We start from the raw sequence: 18,299 nt of genomic DNA, 5'->3' as shown, positions 1-18,299 counted from the left end.
GTAGGGTAGGTTGGAGTGGAGTGGTGAGGGATACAATGGAGAAGATTTAAGTGAAGTCAATTGTAGAAGAGAAGATTGGGCTAGACTTAAGTGGGATAGACTAGGGTGGACTGTGGTAGATTGCAGTGGAGTGGGCAATAGTGGAGCATGGTAGATTGGGATAGAGTAGAGTGGGCTAAATTGGGGTGGAGTGGGGTCGACTGGAGTAGGGTAGAGTGGAGGGGAGGAGCTGGGGTAGAGTAAATTGGAGTGGAGTAGAGTGGGGTAGATTGAGTGGGGTTAGATTGGGGTGAAGTGGAGTACATTGGAGTGGAGTAGATTGAGTGGATAAGAGTATGATAGATTGAATGGTAGATTGGATTGGGGTGGGGTAGATCGCAGTGATGTGGAGTGGGCTATATTGGAGTTGAGTGGGGTAGATTGGGTTAGATTGGAGTTGAGTGGGATAGAATGGAGAGGAGTGGTGTGGTGGGCATAAGTGGAGGGGTGTGGAGTGGAGTGACATGGCATAGAGTGGAAGGGCACAGAGTTGAGCAGACTGTTGTAGAGAGTAGTATAAATTAGAATGGCGTAGAGTGGAGTATGTTGTGACAGCACACTGTCATTAGAGACAACACACTTCCAACTGAAAATTGCCATTACATTTGCACAGACAAACAGTTTGACTGCGCCCAGATGATCATTTTTTTATATAGCGCAAACTTGATCTCGAAGGATATCAGAGCGCTTTACAATTTGAGACAAAGGCATTCTGCCAGGAGAGTGGGTTCCCCGCACAAATGGGCAAAGTATCGCCCATTTGTGCATGAAATAGCCTATTCTGGAAACACTGTTGGAGGCCCGGGTGGGCTGCCGGCCGAGATGGCGAGGCCCGGGCTTGGAGACCAATGATTTATTAAGAGGCCGGGGCAGCATTTAGGCTTGCTGTCTCTGCTTAGACTGAGGGGCCCCTGGAGCACAGGCCCCCCCCCGCACCGCGTGGGCTGCGGGGGCCTGTGTTACTCCACCGCCTCAGACACTCCCCTCCCTACCCCTGATAATCTGAACCCTCCCACACAATCTTCACCGACCCCCTACACAGTCCTTGTTCCCCTGACCCTGTCTAATTCCGGGTCTAACGCCATTTCATTGGGATCTTGAGTAGAGGCTGACACGGCTCCATGAACTTCTGGCACAGTAGGACCTAAATTTACGCAACAGAAGCTCGCCCGGCTATACAGTTGTGCCAGCATAATGATTCCTGCAAGATGTCATCACAACAGCAGAAGGGTGATGGGGACGTAATTGGAGAAACACAATTTTGGGCGTCTTTGGTATCTGTCAAGGAGAACCGTGTTATTAGGTCTGTTAGTTCTTCGGGAAAGAGAGTACATTCACCAGGCGGATGGTAGATGGTGTGGAATTTGATGGATGAGGTGCCCTTAATGGTGAGTTTGACACCCAGGTATTCAAACGATAGGTATTCTGCAGGTTTGAGATTGGTAATCTGTATTCCAGCTTTGCGGATGATGGCTAGTCCCCCCCCCCCGTTTTGATCGGCCTGTCTTGTCTGATTATGTTGTACCCTTGGGGGGGGGGTGAGAATGTCAAGGATGGGGGTAGAGTGGACATTGAGCCAGGATTCAGTGAGGAAAGCGATGTCAATTTCTTCAGCGAGAAGATGCTTCTCTGGGACATATATAGTAAACATCTCAATGCCCATTAGATTCCCCATGTTAGACTAATGTTCTGATTTGTTACCTTTGTCTCAAATTGTAAAGCGCTCTGATATCCTTCGGGATCAAGTTTGCGCTATATAAAACTTTATAAATAAATAAATAAAAAAGAAAATGTGTGGAAATGTAATCATCAAGTGAATTGATTTGTTTTGATCACATTAAAATATTTGTTTCCACCACACTTCAGACTTACAAAAAACAATGTACTTAATTTCTCCCATTCTTAGTCTGATGTATTATGAAATATCAGCATAGTTCATTTTTGTTATGTGCTAGAGAAGACAACATCCTATAGCCTGTCCTCTTGCATGGCTACTCAGCAAGATGGATTGTCACTTAAATTCGCTCACTTTGAAGTCAGCGTAAGAAAAGTGAACACCAAGTTCCCTCGGAATACAAAGCCTGACAGTTGACCTCGGTCTTTGAATGCACGGAAAATTAGACCAGATAAGAACAACATTTAAAGGTCTGTTTACAGATAGCAAGTACTCACGGGATAGACAAAGTCAAGTTGGACAGCCTAAAAGAACAAGCAAACGACAGAGCCAGTTAGAAAAGATGCACTCTGCAGAGTGGCTCAACAAAAAGAAAACATAGGTCGCAAAAGTACGAGCAGTGTAAGGACACAAGTACCCGGGCCATGCTATAGGGAAGGGTCACATGCAAGAAGAGGAAGTGCCAACAGCAGAACCAACCAGCAGGAAGCAAGCAATTAAGAGTGGCTTTGAAGCTCACCAATGGTAAGTAATGGGAGGGCTCCAAGCCTGCTAACAGTAAAGAAAATGTCTTAAAAGACAGCGCATACGCTGTTTATGCAAGACCTAAAAAGGAAGGTTTAGACCAGCCAAAAGGTTTCTTTTGACAGATCGAAATGCAATTTTAAAACTGCACACACAATCAGCAATGGCAGGGCTGAAACATGTTTAATAGGGCTACTTAGGTGGGTGGCACAATCAGAGATGCAAGCCCACTAGTAGCGTTACATTTACAAACCCTGGGTACATTTAATACCACTTTACTAGGAACTTACAAGTAAATTGGGAGTAAGCCACGTTTAAAGGGAGAGAGCACACGCACTTTAGCACTGGTTACCAGTGGTAAAGTGCACATAGTCCTAAGGCCAACAAAAACAAGATCAGCAAAAAGGGAGGAGTAAGGCAAAAAGTCTGCTGGACGACCAGCCCAAGGATGGCAGGTCTAACAAGTACCATTTTAGGAGCAGAGCAAAAGCAGTGTGACACAGAACGACAGTGTCACTGTACACATAATCATAATACCAGCGAACGTAGTCTCAATAGAAAGGTGACCATACAAAAAAGGCAGGTTTTCTACAACATGCAGGATATTAGCAACTAGAATAAAGAATGGGCTAGTGGGACTAGATCCTCTGACTCTCAAAGAAAGAAAAGATAGCAGGAATAAAATGATTTTTTTTTTAAATAGTACAACACAATCCAATATAGTCAGGTACTCACATAACCACAGTTCCACCAACTGACACTATATTCGTATGGTTTATGAAACAGTGCAATTGATTAAAATAAAAAAATGATTAATGTGATAATTACTGCCTCTCAAAAAAAAATTGGAAGTTTATAAAGTGACATCAAGGAGGTGAATAAAATGTATTTCAGTTTGAATTGGCCCTGTGTGATAGAGTCTAAACCTCCCCTTAATTTTAGATGTATTTATACTTGCCCACTTATAAGGAAAGCCAGGATTTGTTGTCGTTATGACTTGCTTGTGGATGAAATCTGTAAGCTTATGCTTTATATAGTAAATCCCCCACAAAAGGAATCTAAAGCTTTTCGCACTCTAGTAGCAAGACACTGACTGAAAGGCACCTTGTGTGAAAAGCTGTTCAAGAAGACTGTGGGTAGGAAGAAGCAGGAAGAACAGAAAGAGAATGCAGCATCCAATTGTGTTTGCCTCATTTACTCAAGGGATTATTTACTTCTGGAAGCAGAAAAAAAATATTTTGCATTACACAGCCTATAACAAAATAGTTTGAGGTCCATATGAAACGAATAACATAAGTGTTAAAAAGAAGATATATGTTGCTAATAGACTGCTATCTTTTGTGTGAATTCAAGGAAGGGCCAGGTATTGGTAGGCTAAGCAAACTAGCAAACTGACTAGTTCGTAGAATAATGAGAAATCAAGTGTTTGAAATGTATTGCATATCAACCGTCTTGTTGAGATCAATTCTAACAAACAATACGTCGAGTAAACATTTCCGGTTTAAATAAACATTCGTGAAAAAAAATACTTTGCTGAGAAAGTTAGTTGTTCCTTTCAAATTTCTCGCAGTAGCTAGTTTCCCCTTCCACCACTCACCCTTGAAGTGCTCTGAAGTGGCTGCAAAGCAAAGCGGAGTATTAAAATAAAAAACTTATGAATATGAATAACAAATAGGGTCGGTAAGGAACATCGAAGAGGCTATGTTTAGCTAATAACTATTCTATGGCAATGGCATGCATGTTCATAGAAAAACTCAATAAACTGCGGTAAACTTTGCGTTCCATTCCTGCACAGAGAAATTTGACCCACTTGGCAAAGAATGAAATGCAAACCATTTACAAACTAATTTAAATTGTCATATATTATTCATGAGAACAGCCATCATCCACTGGGTTTTTCAGAGAGTACGTGCAAAGACATTTAAATGCCATTTGTCTTGTTTACCTGAATTGTTACCTAATGTAACACAGGTAAGACATTTTCAGTTCAAGTGTTTATCTCTGCAAGGTCACGGTTGCTTGTCTAAACTGAAAGCATAAGTATATAACTTGAATGTTCATCTAACTATCGTTGAGTGCTTCTTTCGATGCTTTACTTTAAACTGACAAGTCTCTCTTTCGAGAAAATGGGACAAAAGTAGCATAATACTTAAAAATGGCAAATTGTTAAAAGTGAAAAACATGACAGGAGCTCCCTTTTGGTTATTTGTCCCTTTGAGACATTGTAGGGAGCAATAAATAAACATCACCAATTTTCACACACAATGCACGGAACACAAACAATTATTAAAAATCTGAACTTACACCAGAGATTTTTTAAGGTGTGGGTATATCAATTTTATTTGGCATCATGTAGGCTCAATTAGCACACAATGGGTAATAAAATTAAACGTTATTCTGACCAGAGGCTCCAAAAATCCTTAAAATGGCACAGTTACACATGAGAAATTGGTAAAAGAGCCTAAGGCGAATTTTGCTTGTTTGCGTTAACATACGTCAATAACTGCCACGGTCATCGACTTACAACAACGGCATGTGTGTTCTGAGATATTTTCGGGGAGTTTGCAGTGTGGTTTACCCACGTCCTCTCATGCACACAGCTTTTCTTTCCTGCTCCTGCCAGGCAGCCCTTTTGCCCTCCAGCCAAATTCATTCCAAAGCTTGTTTGCATGAAATCCCTGGAGACATGTCTACCATATCATCATTCTGCTGGGGATAATTCTAGGTTATGTGACGTCAGCCTCATTGATCGAGTCCGTTAATGGCCAAGGGGCGGGGGCAGGAGCGACGAAGGGGAGGAGAATTTACGTTGACAGCAATCGGGTTAGTTTCTGCGCCTTTATAAAGAACCAGTACGTCAGTTTTCATAACATAACGGGTAATCAGAAGGCATATAATTGTGAGGAATGCAGGGGACCACTATGCAAGTGAAAATACAGATGAGAATTGTCCCTAGAAGCTAAAACACGGTCCCATATGTGTCCTAGAATCAGAGTTGTAGCTTTTTAAACCTCATAACATTGTATTCTGGAACAGCAGTTAAACATACACTAAGGTGTACAAGGAAACATCTAGCAGGATAGGTTGTATGCAAACGTGAGAAGTATGAGAGTAATTGCAAGCAAATTAAAGATATCTGTAGTACTCACACTTAATGCAGGAAGTTCAATTGATGCTTTATTCGAGAATCTAGGTACAAATGCATGCAGCTCAGTAGAGGACAGCTGGAGAATGAATCATAACATTCTCGTATTCACAGTAGTATCAAAACATTCTTATGACATACCCTCTATTCTGAATCTAACATATCTTAAAGGGATATGCCGATTACTACACATCTCCCTTTGTAATAAAATAAAATAAAATATCACAAAAAGAAATTTCAAAAGCGAACAAACTCCTCAAATTTCTTTGGAGTTATAATACGTCTTCCAAATTTGCTGGATTTATTTTCCACACTGTTCTCTTTAGTTACGACTCCATTCTGCAAACCAGATTTCCTAACACTCTCATGATTGTCAGATTCAATCCCCAGCTCACCTCCCCTACTACATCTCTCCAGAGGTACTTTAAAACTCACTCCACCATCTGATCTTGGCTTAACCTGTGGAACATCCAACAAATTATAAGTGGAATCCTGAACTCCAGAAAGGAAACCAGACTCAGAAAAATCTGAATTCTTAGTCACATCTTCTCTCTTTTTAACAGAAGGCAAAACCTCCATCCACCAATAATCCTTTTTCCCTTCCATAACATGTGTCTTCTTTCCAACAATAGAATCACCTGAAATGGAAATCCGACTCATGTGATGTACACTACCATCATCCAGTTCAACCGTGTTTCACATGACTTTAGTCACAATCCTTGGATCAGAAAACTTAAGACCGTAACTTGCCTGACTTTTTTCCACATTTAACTCTGACACGTTGTCCAACCTTTATACAAACTTTTTATTTTTTTTATTTTAAGGGTTTTATTGTTCGAGCACAACAAACACGGGACCTGTAGCCTACATCCACGAAGTGGCCGGCTGCCGTATGAATACAGTAAGCAAACACATTCAAAGTGGCAATTCAGTACACAGCAAGTCGTCTATAACCTCGTCGGGCCGGCCGCGTCATGCAATTATATAGTATCATACTGATGCCATGTGTAATATACAAATAAGAACTGGAGGCAAGTTAAAGTTGCACACTTTGGCCACAAAGAAAAAGAGAAATGCAGTTGGTCAATGAGGTTGGCACACTTAAGCACTTTTATGCAATACAGCATATAAGACAGGATTCCCCAATGAAGGACACACAGAAGCACACTCGTCAGGCATAAGGCAATCATATGTTACAAGAGCACTCCAGGCAAAACCAGCAGCCTTGTCTTGTACAATCGGGCATGCATGTGCATATCAGGGGATGGTGTGCATCTCATATATCGCTGTGGTGAGGCGAACTGAGAGTTGTGTTGTCGGAATGATGAAGAACCCCAAGCAAGCATTACGACGCTTGATCCACCGGATCGCCCTCACCAGTGCCATTTGATCTCGCCAAGAGATAAGTTGTCAGCGGCGACCAAATGTCTCGGGGCCTAGAGGAGCTGGGCAGCAGTGCAGCATAATTGGTGAGCTGCTCCTGACAATAAATCATGTCATCAAGCCACTCCTTAAACTTGGGCGCCCTCCCCCTGCCCCATAGGCAGGCCACTCTTCTCTTCGCCATCAATAACGCTAAAGCAATGTACCTACGGGATGTCGGTGGCACAGTTTTGACATAGCCAAGCAGGGCCACTAGTGGTGTGGCATCTAGATGTACTTCAGTCATCTGTTGCAAAGCAGCAAAGACCTGCTCCCAGAAGGTACGGACTGCCGGTCAATCCCAAGCTAAGTGCAGCATGTCCGTGTTTGACGCATGGCACCTATCGCAGTCATCTAAGTCTCGCAGCTGATATCGGTGCATTTTGGCCGGCATGTAGTACAGCCTGTGAAGGTATTTGTAATGAATAACGTGCAGCCGACTGCTAGTAGATATGCGCTCAGTTTGCAGGCAGCAAAATTCCCACTGATCATCTGTGAGTTCAAATCCCAGCTCCTCTCCCCATCGCGTTCGGGACTGCGGGGGTGGCTCATCCCGCTGCTCATGAGTAGTGCGATACAATAAAGAGACCAGTTCTTTAGGATCATCGCGTTGTAGGAGCAAATGGAGGGGTGCAAGTTTTTGGGGTTCCGCCAGGAAGTCTGTGTGTAACGCCTGGATCTCCTGTTTGAGCCGCATGTACAGAAAACTGTCCAGTGGCGTGTGGGCCAGGTTTTGGAACATGCTTTCCGAGGTGCGAAATTGGCCATTTTCGTACAGGTCTCCCAAGGTGGCAAGAGCCGTCCGATCTTTAAGCCTATGAAAAACCGTCTCCTGCAGCAATGGCATTGTAGGATGATAAACCAGTGGTAAGAGAGGGAAGTAAAGTGTGTCCGCCCCCAGGAGTTTCTCAATGCGTCACCACGCAGTAATCGTGCCATGGACAGTATTCTGCGTGCATTCACGAGCCTGTAAGCTGGCAAACAGCACCCCTTCTATCGGGATCGAATGTGCGAGCCAATGTTCGGCTGCTAATTGCGGCATAAATTGGGGACGCCGTATCCAAAAATACAAATAGTGGGCTTGGGCGCTTATATAATATAATTCTAGGTCCGGGATGCCAAAGCCGCCCGTGGCGTAGGGCCTGGTGAGGACTGCCCACTGGAGTCCTCACTGCTTCCCCCCCGACACCAGTCTGATCAGCTCAGTTTTTAATAGTTTGAAAAAATGTCGTCCCGGGTAGTACGGGATATTCCAAAAAAGGTAAAGCAGCTGCGGAAGTATGACCATTTTAATCAAAGAGGCTCGGCCGGTCAGGGAAAGAGGGAGTTTTATCCAACGAGTCACATTATCGGTCAGGGCTACCCCATAACTAAGCCTCAGGAGCTCCTCCTTATCTCATGTGATGCCAATCCCCAAATAGCGAAACTCGTCGCTACACCATTCCAATAGGTAGTCTAGGGGAAAGCGCTGTACCGAGTCTGTTAGAGGAAAAAGACAGGACTTTTCCCAGTTAATTTGGACTCCAGAAATACCGCCGAAAATGACAAATTCCCGGAGGAGCACATTGAGATTAGCAGCAGGATCGCGGACGTACAGAGTGATATCGTCGGCGTACATTGATATCAGTATCTGTCGTAAATAACAACGCAGCGCCATGTCATTATGACGCTGTCTCATCCTTGCCGCTAGTGGTTCCGTGACCAAGGCGAATAGAAGGGGGGGCAAAGGGCAACCCTGTCGGGTGCCTCGAGTAATCGAAAATTTCGTGGACATGTACCCATTAACAAGTACCTTGGCGCCTGGTTGGCAATACAAGAGTCTGATCCAAGAAATAAAAAGTGGGGGAAAGCCCATCCGTTACATAATTCCAAATATGTAATCCCATTCAACGGAATCGAAGGCTTTGGTGGCGTCTAGAAAGACTGCCGCCAAGGGCAGGTCGGGGGAGACGGTATCCAAGACAGTAAAAAGAGTGCACAAATTGTGGGAGGTAGACCTCCCCAGGACAAACCCAGACTAGTCTGGTAAGACCAAGTGGTCTAGCAGCAAACTCAGCCTATTGGCAATGAGTTTCGCCAAAATTTTGGCATCACAATTGAGTAGGGAAAGGGGACGATAAGAGCCACACAGGTGATGTGGCTTCTCAGGTTTCAAGAGGGAGACGATGAGCGCTTCTCTCATGGACAGCGGGAGGATACCAACGTCCAAAGATTCCTCAAAGACTTTGCGCAGGATGGGTGCCATCAGGTCTATGTATGTTTTGTAAAATTCAATCGGGATGCCATCCAGTCCGGTGGCCTTACCCGATTGCATGCCCATGATGGCCTTGCGTACCTCATCCAGCTCAAATGGCGCGCATAGGAATTCGCGGTGCACATCACTCAGCCAGCCCAAAGCAACATCGTCTAAATAGGAATCCAGATCAAGATCACGTCGGCCAGTGCTGGTGTACAGGGTGGCATAATGGCTGGTAAATTCGTCTAAGATGCTGGCGGTATCCAAGCATCTTGTACCATCTGATTTTTCTAATTCTATAATGTAACTGGAATGGCGCGGTCGCCTAACCGTGTCTGCAAGCGCTTAGCCTGGGCGCTCTCCCTCTCCATATTTCCACGCCACCCAGTGTTTCCCCCGAAAGCGCGTCTCCCTGCGCGCTTCTGCCATATATTCAGTTAATGTTGCCCTAAACATGCCCTGCGTGTCTCCATCCGGGTGCTGTGTTAGCCGCGCTTCAAGTGTTTGGAGGTCGCGCTCTAGTCCATAGAGTGAATCAGTAATGCTCTTCAGTACTCCCGCTCCCTTAGATATGCAAACTCCCCTGATTGTGACCTTGAACACCTCCCAAATGGTTTCTACACTCTGCACAGATCCTCTATTCTTTTAAAAAAAACTCCTTAATCTCGTCTTCCAATTCTGTCCGGAATACCTCGTCTAGCAACATGTGTGTATTCAGTCGCCACGCGCAGCGCGGGGGCACAAAAGTCGCAGAGGAGAGCGTAAATTTGACTGGGGCATGGTCAGAATACGTTCTGGCCAAATGTTGCACTGTGCTAACCACAGGGCCATGTCCGCGAGATATGAGCCAATAATCCGGTGGTTCCCAAAGTGTGCGCCGCGGCGCCCTGGTGCGCCGTGATGAGAAGCCAGGGGCGCCGCGGCGATGCCCAGGATTTCGCTCCTTTGTGCTGAAGGTGATCCCAGCCCTCACCCTCTGCATTTAAATGGCTCAATTAAGAGCTCGGTGCGATTACGGAGAGTGCTGTGGACATTGCTCTATGGTTTGTTTCAGAGTTTAAAGCAGTAGTCTTTGTTCCTGAATGAACGTTTTTGTTCATGGTAAATACAAGTTACACAAAGCTCTGGTGCTTTCAATTTTACTTTCCCTTTCGTGGAGTGTGGCGGCGTCTGTATATGGTTTCCTTCGGAGTTCCAGCCGGGTGCGTCTTGTGTCATAAATCGGAATTGCATGAATTGTAGGCAGAAATAGCTTCGAACACGTTCTTGTGGCTGACAGCACGGCAGAAAATAGAGTGGGTGAAAGCTGTCAAAACAGCAAAGGTTGTTTGGATGTATGGAATAAAGGTGGACAGCCTCGAATAAATGTGATAGCAAGTGTACAAAGAAACGGATAGCTTACAAATATTTCTTTGTGGCAAATACTTTTTGAGGGAAGGGTACTCAATTGTTTTTATTCGCAAGGAAGGAGCATTACCGTGAGGTGTCAGAGCGCTTTACATAAGAACCAGTTGTGATACATAAGGATTTAGGATTACATGTGTTACATAAAAGATACAAGCAGTAAAAAATTGCAAATGTACAAATTATAAAGTCATACAGGGAAGAGATATAAACAGAAATAAATTGCAAATGTACAAGTAGTAAAGTCCCACAGGGATGAGACAAATATAAAAAATTGCAAATGCACAGGTTGTAAAGTCACTCAAGGAAGAGATACAAATGGATAAACTCTAAGAGTCACATAGGAATGGTAGAGAGTACAACGGTCTACTGCGGTGGTTCGCAAAGTGTGCGCTGCGGCACCCCGGTGTGCCGTTAAAAAAATGATGGGGAGCCACGGCACACTGCCAATTAGGTCAAGGGAGCCACGGGTCAAAAAAGTTTGGGAACCACTGCAATAATCCAATCGCGCCCACGAGGCAGCATGAGCAGTGAAGTGTGTGCCCTCGCACCGGCACGGGTGGACATGTCGCCAAGCATCTAATAAACAATTGTCTGAAATAATGTCATGTAGTGTCGTGGCAGCCTTAGTGCGATGATGTGGTGCAGGGTTCGATCTATCCGCATCAGGAGCATAGGTGACATTGAAATCCCCACCCCAGATAATATAAGTCGAGCCAATCTCCTTTAACTTTTCCCATAAGGAGGAGAAAAATTCGGGAGAATCTGTGTTGGGGCAATAGCAGCACACTAGGGTCACCGAGTCCAGTCCCAGTCGCCCCCAAATAAGGCAAAACCTCCCCTGATGATCGCTGGAGGAGCCAGCTGCATAAAAGGGCACGTTATTCTTAACCAATATGGCAGTTCCCCGAGCATAAGTGGAGAAGGACGAAAAGACCTTATGCATTGACCATCGGGAGGCAAAAGCAGGGGCCCGCAGGGGATTTAGATGGGTTTCCTGCAGCATCGCTATGTGTATTTGGTGGCGATCTAAATAGGCTATAATCTGCCTCATTTTCCGAGTATCCCCCAGCCCTCTGACATTCCATGTGATAACATTTAACGGTGTCACTTCATGAGTCATCCTGTATGTGGGTGAATAAGTTGACCATGCCCTGCCAGGCAAAAGTGCAAAGTGCGCATCCAATATAAGACATACTATGTGCAACGCCAATAACTGCAGTCAACACACATAGTGAAGCCATGCGAATAATAAGTGCGTAGTGCAATACAACAAACTTTTCCAAACAACACCCCCTCAGCCGAACCCTCCCCACATCCCCCCCACCCACTGAAGCATCCCAAACATGCCAGTACCATGCGCCCTCCCCCCATTTCCCGCCCTCCCCAACTGAAAAAACAACAACATTATGGGTCTCACTAAGCTCATGTAGTGGGCCAAAGTGGGGTAAAGCCCTCTGGGGGCCATTCTAGGTGGCGACACAACCACACCCTATCCATACAGTGCAACAGCCGGAGCTGCCGCACATGCAGACAGGGGTGCCCGGCGATGAGGCATGTGGCGCAATCCGGCCTGTCACAGACACATAAGCATATATTATATAACAGGGCTACCCCTGAACAGAGCCCCCTCTGACACATAATGTAAACCAGCACAGTACATAACTCTTACTGCGGATCAGTGTCCACCTCTTCCATCGAGGAGTGCTGGGGGTCTCCCGCAGCTGCGCCGCTTCTAGCTGACTTCTTTAGGTGTTTCAGAAATTCCTCTACTTGTTGAAGCTTCCTAAAGAACCGCTGCTTCCCCTGATGTGTAACTCGCAGTCTCGCTGGGTACAAAAGTGCATAGTCAATCTATGCTTTGCGCAATTTATTCTTAACATCCATAAACTTCCTACGTTCCTCCTGTACCATGGGAGTAAAGTCAGGATAGATGGAGAACGTGACCCCATCATAGGACAACACTTGTTTGCTGCGGGCAGCTCGCAAGGCCACGTTGCAGTCCCTATAGTTTAGGAGTCGTGCTATTATAGAGCGCGGAGTGTCTCCGGGTTTGGGACGAGGCCCCAGAGATCTGTGGGCACGTTCAACAATGAATTGAGTGGAAAAGGCCTCAGGGCCTATCGCTGCAAGGAGCATCTTCTCCACATATTCCTCCATATGCCCAGTGTTGGTGGACTCCGGAATGCCAATAAGGCGGACGTTATTGCGCCGACTGCGCGCTTCCAAGTCTTCGTTCTTCGCCGCTATGATGCGAAGCAGGTTATCCATGCAAGCCAACTGGGACGTGTGAGTGGTGGAGACGTCTGCCGAGTAAGATATGCGCCTTTACGCTTCTTTGATTCGCTCATCGTGCCCATCGAGCTTGTGGGCGATAGCGTCCATCCGCGACGACATCATGTCCACTTTGTCGACAATAGTGGCAAACCCCTGTCTCCCCTCCCGGAGGATGTCCTGGACGTCGGTGGTGGAGGAGGCCGCGGTAGCGCCAGCGGTGCTATTGCCAGCTTGCTCCTGATCATCCTGTCCAGGACGGTTTGCTTTTTTGGCGGCATCAAAATTGAGCTTGGGCTGGCGCGTGTCTGGCTTGCCCATGGCGCCCGATAGATATCTCAGGGACCGTGGCCGCCGTGGGCCGTCAGTGCGTTGGTATGCGCACTGTATCGTATGGGCAAGCAGCTGGTGCGTATCAGCATTCAAAGAAGGAGATAGGGGAGACCGAGCCGCCTACCGCCCTTGTCGCGGTTCCAGGGAGTGAGGCGAAGTGCGAAAATAATGGCGGCGAGCAGCCACAGGGAGGCCGGTCATGTTGAGCGGTCCAGGCTGGCGTGCTCGTCAAAGTGGACTGTAACAGGGAGGTGAGTCAGTCACACATTAGGCAAGCAGGATAGTACAAGCATACCTCCCAAGGCGCTTAGGTGGGCGAGGTCGGGTACCCAAGTCTGCAAAGCTCCATCATGGTTCCTGCGTACAAAATGGCACCAATAGCTCGCCCCCTTCAGGCACCACTCCACTCTCGCCGTGCCACTCCAGTAGATACCGGCCACAGCCAGCTGCCGGTAGGGCGGTCCAGGTCCGTGCACAGTCGGGAGTCGCTGGCCTCAAAAGCACAATGCCCAGGGGTGTCCGGGGGCAATCAAGTATCACAACGTGGGACGGCAGCACCGCAGCGGCCGCAGCAAATCCAGGGCCCAAGCAAGGTTGCGGAGAAGAGCCGCAGGCGCGCACTCACCGTCGCTCCCCAGGCCCAATCCCACACAAGTCCGCTACCGACAGGGGTCCGCTAGCGGCAGAGAGGTCACGTATGGTGGGGTCCAGGCCCTCAGGTCCGTGGCGAGGGGACGCGGTTTATGCAGCCCATGCAGCCTCCTCGCAGCACCGAGGTAAAGTAGTCTCAGCGGGCCGGCACTCAGGCTCCGGGAGGATCCCGATCGGACTGGGCCAGCTTTCGTCGCTGATCCCCGGGGCAGCAGGCAGTCCAGAAGGTCAGAATTCAGCCCACAGGCACAGGGTGGTTAGTACCTGCGATCAGGGGTGTTAGAATTCGCCAGTGTGGCCAGAAAAGGATAATTTTATGGATTAATGACGCCGGGCAGCAGGAGCTCGCTAATTAGCGGCCATCTGCAAGTGCGCCACCTAGCGCCCAACCTTTATACAAACTTCTTTGGTACCATGTTTGGCATCAAAATAAAGTGTATTTTTGCATTGAGAGTTGATTATGGATTCTTTAACCTGTTCACAATCCCAGTCGTGCTTTTTACTTCTACCCAACCATCCGGGATTAATTTTGCAATGAGGAAACCTTCTACACATTAATCCAAAAGGACTCTCTCCAACTGTATCATGGACAGTAATTCTGTATGACCAAATCAGCATGTTGAGTTCATCATTCCAATTCTTATTGCCTTTTTTTGCTAACTGTAAGACACCTTTATAAACTCTATTAGCTCTATCAACCACAGAATTACCCCTGGGATGATACAAGGCAGTAAATTTCTGTTTAATACCAGTATTATCCATGACATTTTTCATCAAATCTGATTTAAATTGAAATCCATTGTCAGTTAATATGGAAGCCGGAAAACCCTCTCTTAAAAAACATGTTTCTAAGAAACCAATAACACTCTCAATGTCTACCCTCATTACAACATTAATCTCAAGCCACCTTGAAAAAAGGTCAATCAATACTAAAATATACTTGGTAACTCCATCTTGCCAAACTACGGGTCCCATGATATCTAAGGCAACGTTTTCCCATGGTAAATTGGGACAAGCAAGTGAAGACATAGGAGGGTTGAGTGTCTTTTGTGCTTTGTCTGAACCTTCACAAGTTACACAAGCACGTACAAATCTTTCAATGTCTAAATCAATTCTTGGACACCAATACAATGCCTTAATATTTCTCTTAGTACGAGTTACACCTGGATGTCACTCATGACCGATCGAGACAATCCTTGCTCGCATGCCTTTAGGCGGTACAGTTTTTTCTCCTCTACAAATAAATTCACCATCTAAACCAATTTGTCACGCACCTTCTTAAATGCTCAACTCCACATTGAGTTTCCACTCATTAGAACACCCATTCGTGATCCTGTTTGACATTTAACAAAATATCATCCTTCTTATATTCGTCTTCACAATCGCTCTTACGTAAACCAGTAGTGTCACTAAACACTCGATTCTGAATCTAACATATCTTAAAGAGATATGCCTTTTGCTACAATATCCAAGTATGGTAAGTTAAAAAAATCAAGTAAAAGATGCGTCACCCATGTGGTATATACATGAAATATTTGCCAATCATGGGCATACAAAAGAAATGAAGGTCCGTGAGTAATATACAGCTAAACCTAATGTAAATCAAAGTATGCAAAACAGATATTATTGAAATGCGAAGGATTGTGCAAGTGATAGGTAAAGAACAGCAAAAGGTAAGACCATGAGAGATATCAAAATAAAAGATACATAAGAGGAGGTAAATTTAAAGGTAGTAAAGATAGCTGTGCAGCTGAAAGGAGGTGGAATTGAGAAATAAGCAAATCAGAGATGCACATAAAAAATGTATTCAAACTGAGGATTTCCATCTGAAGGACTTCTGCACAAACGAGAGCCTACCTGCAAAAAAGATAAAGAGATTCGCAGGATGGGCCCGTCGCCAGCTTTCTATAGATATTTAATACTGCTCGATATCTATGGCGATATCAAGAAAATGATCTGATGAGCCACGCTTTCATCTCTCGGAGCCTGGTGAGTGATTAATCTTGGTCAATTGGTTTCTACAATGCGATTACACTGCGCGGAAATGCGTCACACGATGGTGTTTCGTTCGGGATGAGATAATCCTATGAAAACTGGGGGCTGGGGTCCCCATGCACGATGCCTCTAGGGTATTGTCAGGCAGAGACGCAGGTTGATCCCAACTGTTCACGTGACCAGACAGCATGCTGTGAAGATTGGTTGCTCCGTTAGAAACAAGGTAACGGGTGTCAAAGAGGTGCTCATTTATGAAGACAAAAAGACCGCCATCTTCAATGTCTGTATATTGTAGTCATCATAAAGGGAAGGGGGAAATAATAAAGAAAACCTTTTTCAATGTAGTACTGGGACGACTGACTATTATTTTGCAGCTTCAAACTATGCGAAGAGCTGCACTAAGATTTTATAGAGATATTGCGGGAAAACAAACAATCATGTTGGTAGCAAAATTAATGCACTAGATTCCGGGAGAGTCCACTAAAAATATGTGTAAAGTTCTGTTTTGGCGCATTTACAGAGACTGTGGAGAGTAATTTCTACAATTACAACACGACATCGCCGTGCACCTGCTGCTGTAGCGGGGGCGAGTCCTTCCTCCGTGTCTATGCCGGCCGTGCGCGCCGGCAGCTTCGGGCGTGAGAGCTAGGCGAGGGCTGCCTGCTCCCTCTCCCCCGCCTCCTCTCAGCATCCTTCCGCCTGCTCCTGGAGGTGATGCGAGCGAGCGGCCGAGCAGCGGCATCCGACCATGGCCTCTCCTCCGCCTTAGCACGAGCGGCTTCCTCCACCGGCAAAGAGGGCGTGGAGGCCGTGATTTTGCGCTGGTTTTTAAGGTTTCGAGGATACTGAGGAATGCGATTCTGCCATCATGATGGAAGGTAGGTGCTGGTCTCTCCTCTGCTGGTGCCGCTCTCCATGCGCGTCCTCTATAGGGTTTCAGCAGGGGCAGGCTGGGCCACAGGGCTCTGCATAGACGACCAGGCGCCTCTAGAAGCCACGCAGGGCTGGGAACGAGTCCACCCCAGCTTGGCATGTTGCGGGATCTGCTTCAGTCCTGCCTGTCGCAAACGCGACCTGTCTGCCATTCTCCTAATAGTCCAGTCCTCTGAATGGGAAGGGTGCCTCGCCAGGGACTGTCTTCTCATGGTGTTCGCTGCCTGCCTGCAGGTCTGTGTGCAGCCTGCATGGCTGAGACGGCAGGTGTAGCCACTGAAGCTTAGCTACCCCCTCCTGCCCTCCTCTCTTTAACATGAAGGTTGTATGCGCGTCCTCGTCTTTCCAGGGAATTTGTGGTAACGCCTGCAGCCTGAGAGAGTTTATGCTGGACGCTGAGCAGCTTGTCATGGAGCTTGTGATATTAAGCCGATGCCTTTGCAGAGCTGTTACTATGTCCGACATGCTTCGTGTTGTCTCACCACCTTGCGAGTAACCGTTATTTCCACGTAGCCCAAAATGCATGTATATAACGAATTATAAGTTCCTTCAAGTATTTTAAATCTTAAGTATGCTCTTGTCTATTATTCTCCACCTATATACCCTTTTCAGTGTCGTCTCGTAATAAGTCGCGCATTAGCAAAATAATGTTATTTAATTCAATGTGGCTGTACTTAATCCGAGTTGCATCCTCAGCTTGGCCCCCCTGCTTGCTGAACAACTGAAATGAAGAATGGCAGAGCTATATGTGTTTATCTCCTAAGCCCACTGCATACTCGAAGAATGTGCTAATTGCATTTCAGCAATATACATTATTTGGATATAAATAAGCCTGTCGAGCGTTTCCAAAGACCTCAAATTGAAGAGAAATTATGACCGTCTAAAAGTAGTCTACAGTTTTGTAACCAAACTCCATAGCACTTTAAATCAACCAATTATCTATATGTCGCCAAGTACTATCTCTTCATTTGTATACTGTTTTGATAATATCCTTTAAAATCTACGTATTGGACAAATCCACTTACGTAGTTGGTGATAAAAGAAACATGCACACATGACATTACTTACCTAAAACATCTTGCCTTCATAATTTCAAATCTACGTTTATCAAATATAAGTTTGAACCATCTTACTCTCTTTGCTATCAGAACAATTATTGTTCATTGCTATATTTGTGTGCTCAAATGTTTACGACTTGCAGGGACTTAAAAAGCCTTCCTTCAATTAAACATTTGGAACCTGTTCATTAGAGATGGACGTTGTGATGCTGGCAGAGTATCCGCTCTGCAGAACACGTGAAGTAATTCCTGTAAACACAGACATGCTAAGAATGAATATAAATTATGATATTAAATAGGTTCTGTTTAGGAACCTGCTAGGGGCTATTTTTAAAGAGACCAAGCCTTTAAGGGATTACAGTCAACGTTGCTAATAAAGTCTGTTTGCAT

The 18,299-nt window shown here is 45.8% G+C and overlaps 1 protein-coding gene across 1 annotated transcript in view; it reads left to right on the top strand.

The window, feature by feature from the left end:
* Positions 1–16,504: 16,504 nt before the first annotated feature.
* Positions 16,505–18,299, top strand: part of SGIP1 (SH3GL interacting endocytic adaptor 1) — a 1,317,316-nt gene continuing 1,315,521 nt past the window's right edge. The window contains exon 1 of the mRNA XM_078668946.1: positions 16,505–16,796. Coding sequence (XP_078525072.1) covers positions 16,787–16,796 — 10 coding nt within the window. The 5' untranslated portion in view covers positions 16,505–16,786. The remainder of the gene's footprint in view (positions 16,797–18,299) is intronic.

This window comes from Lissotriton helveticus, chromosome 1_2 (genome assembly GCF_964261635.1).
Source record: "Lissotriton helveticus chromosome 1_2, aLisHel1.1, whole genome shotgun sequence".
Taxonomy (NCBI): Eukaryota; Metazoa; Chordata; class Amphibia; order Caudata; family Salamandridae; genus Lissotriton; species Lissotriton helveticus.
This window is presented reverse-complemented; position numbering and strand designations above follow the sequence as displayed.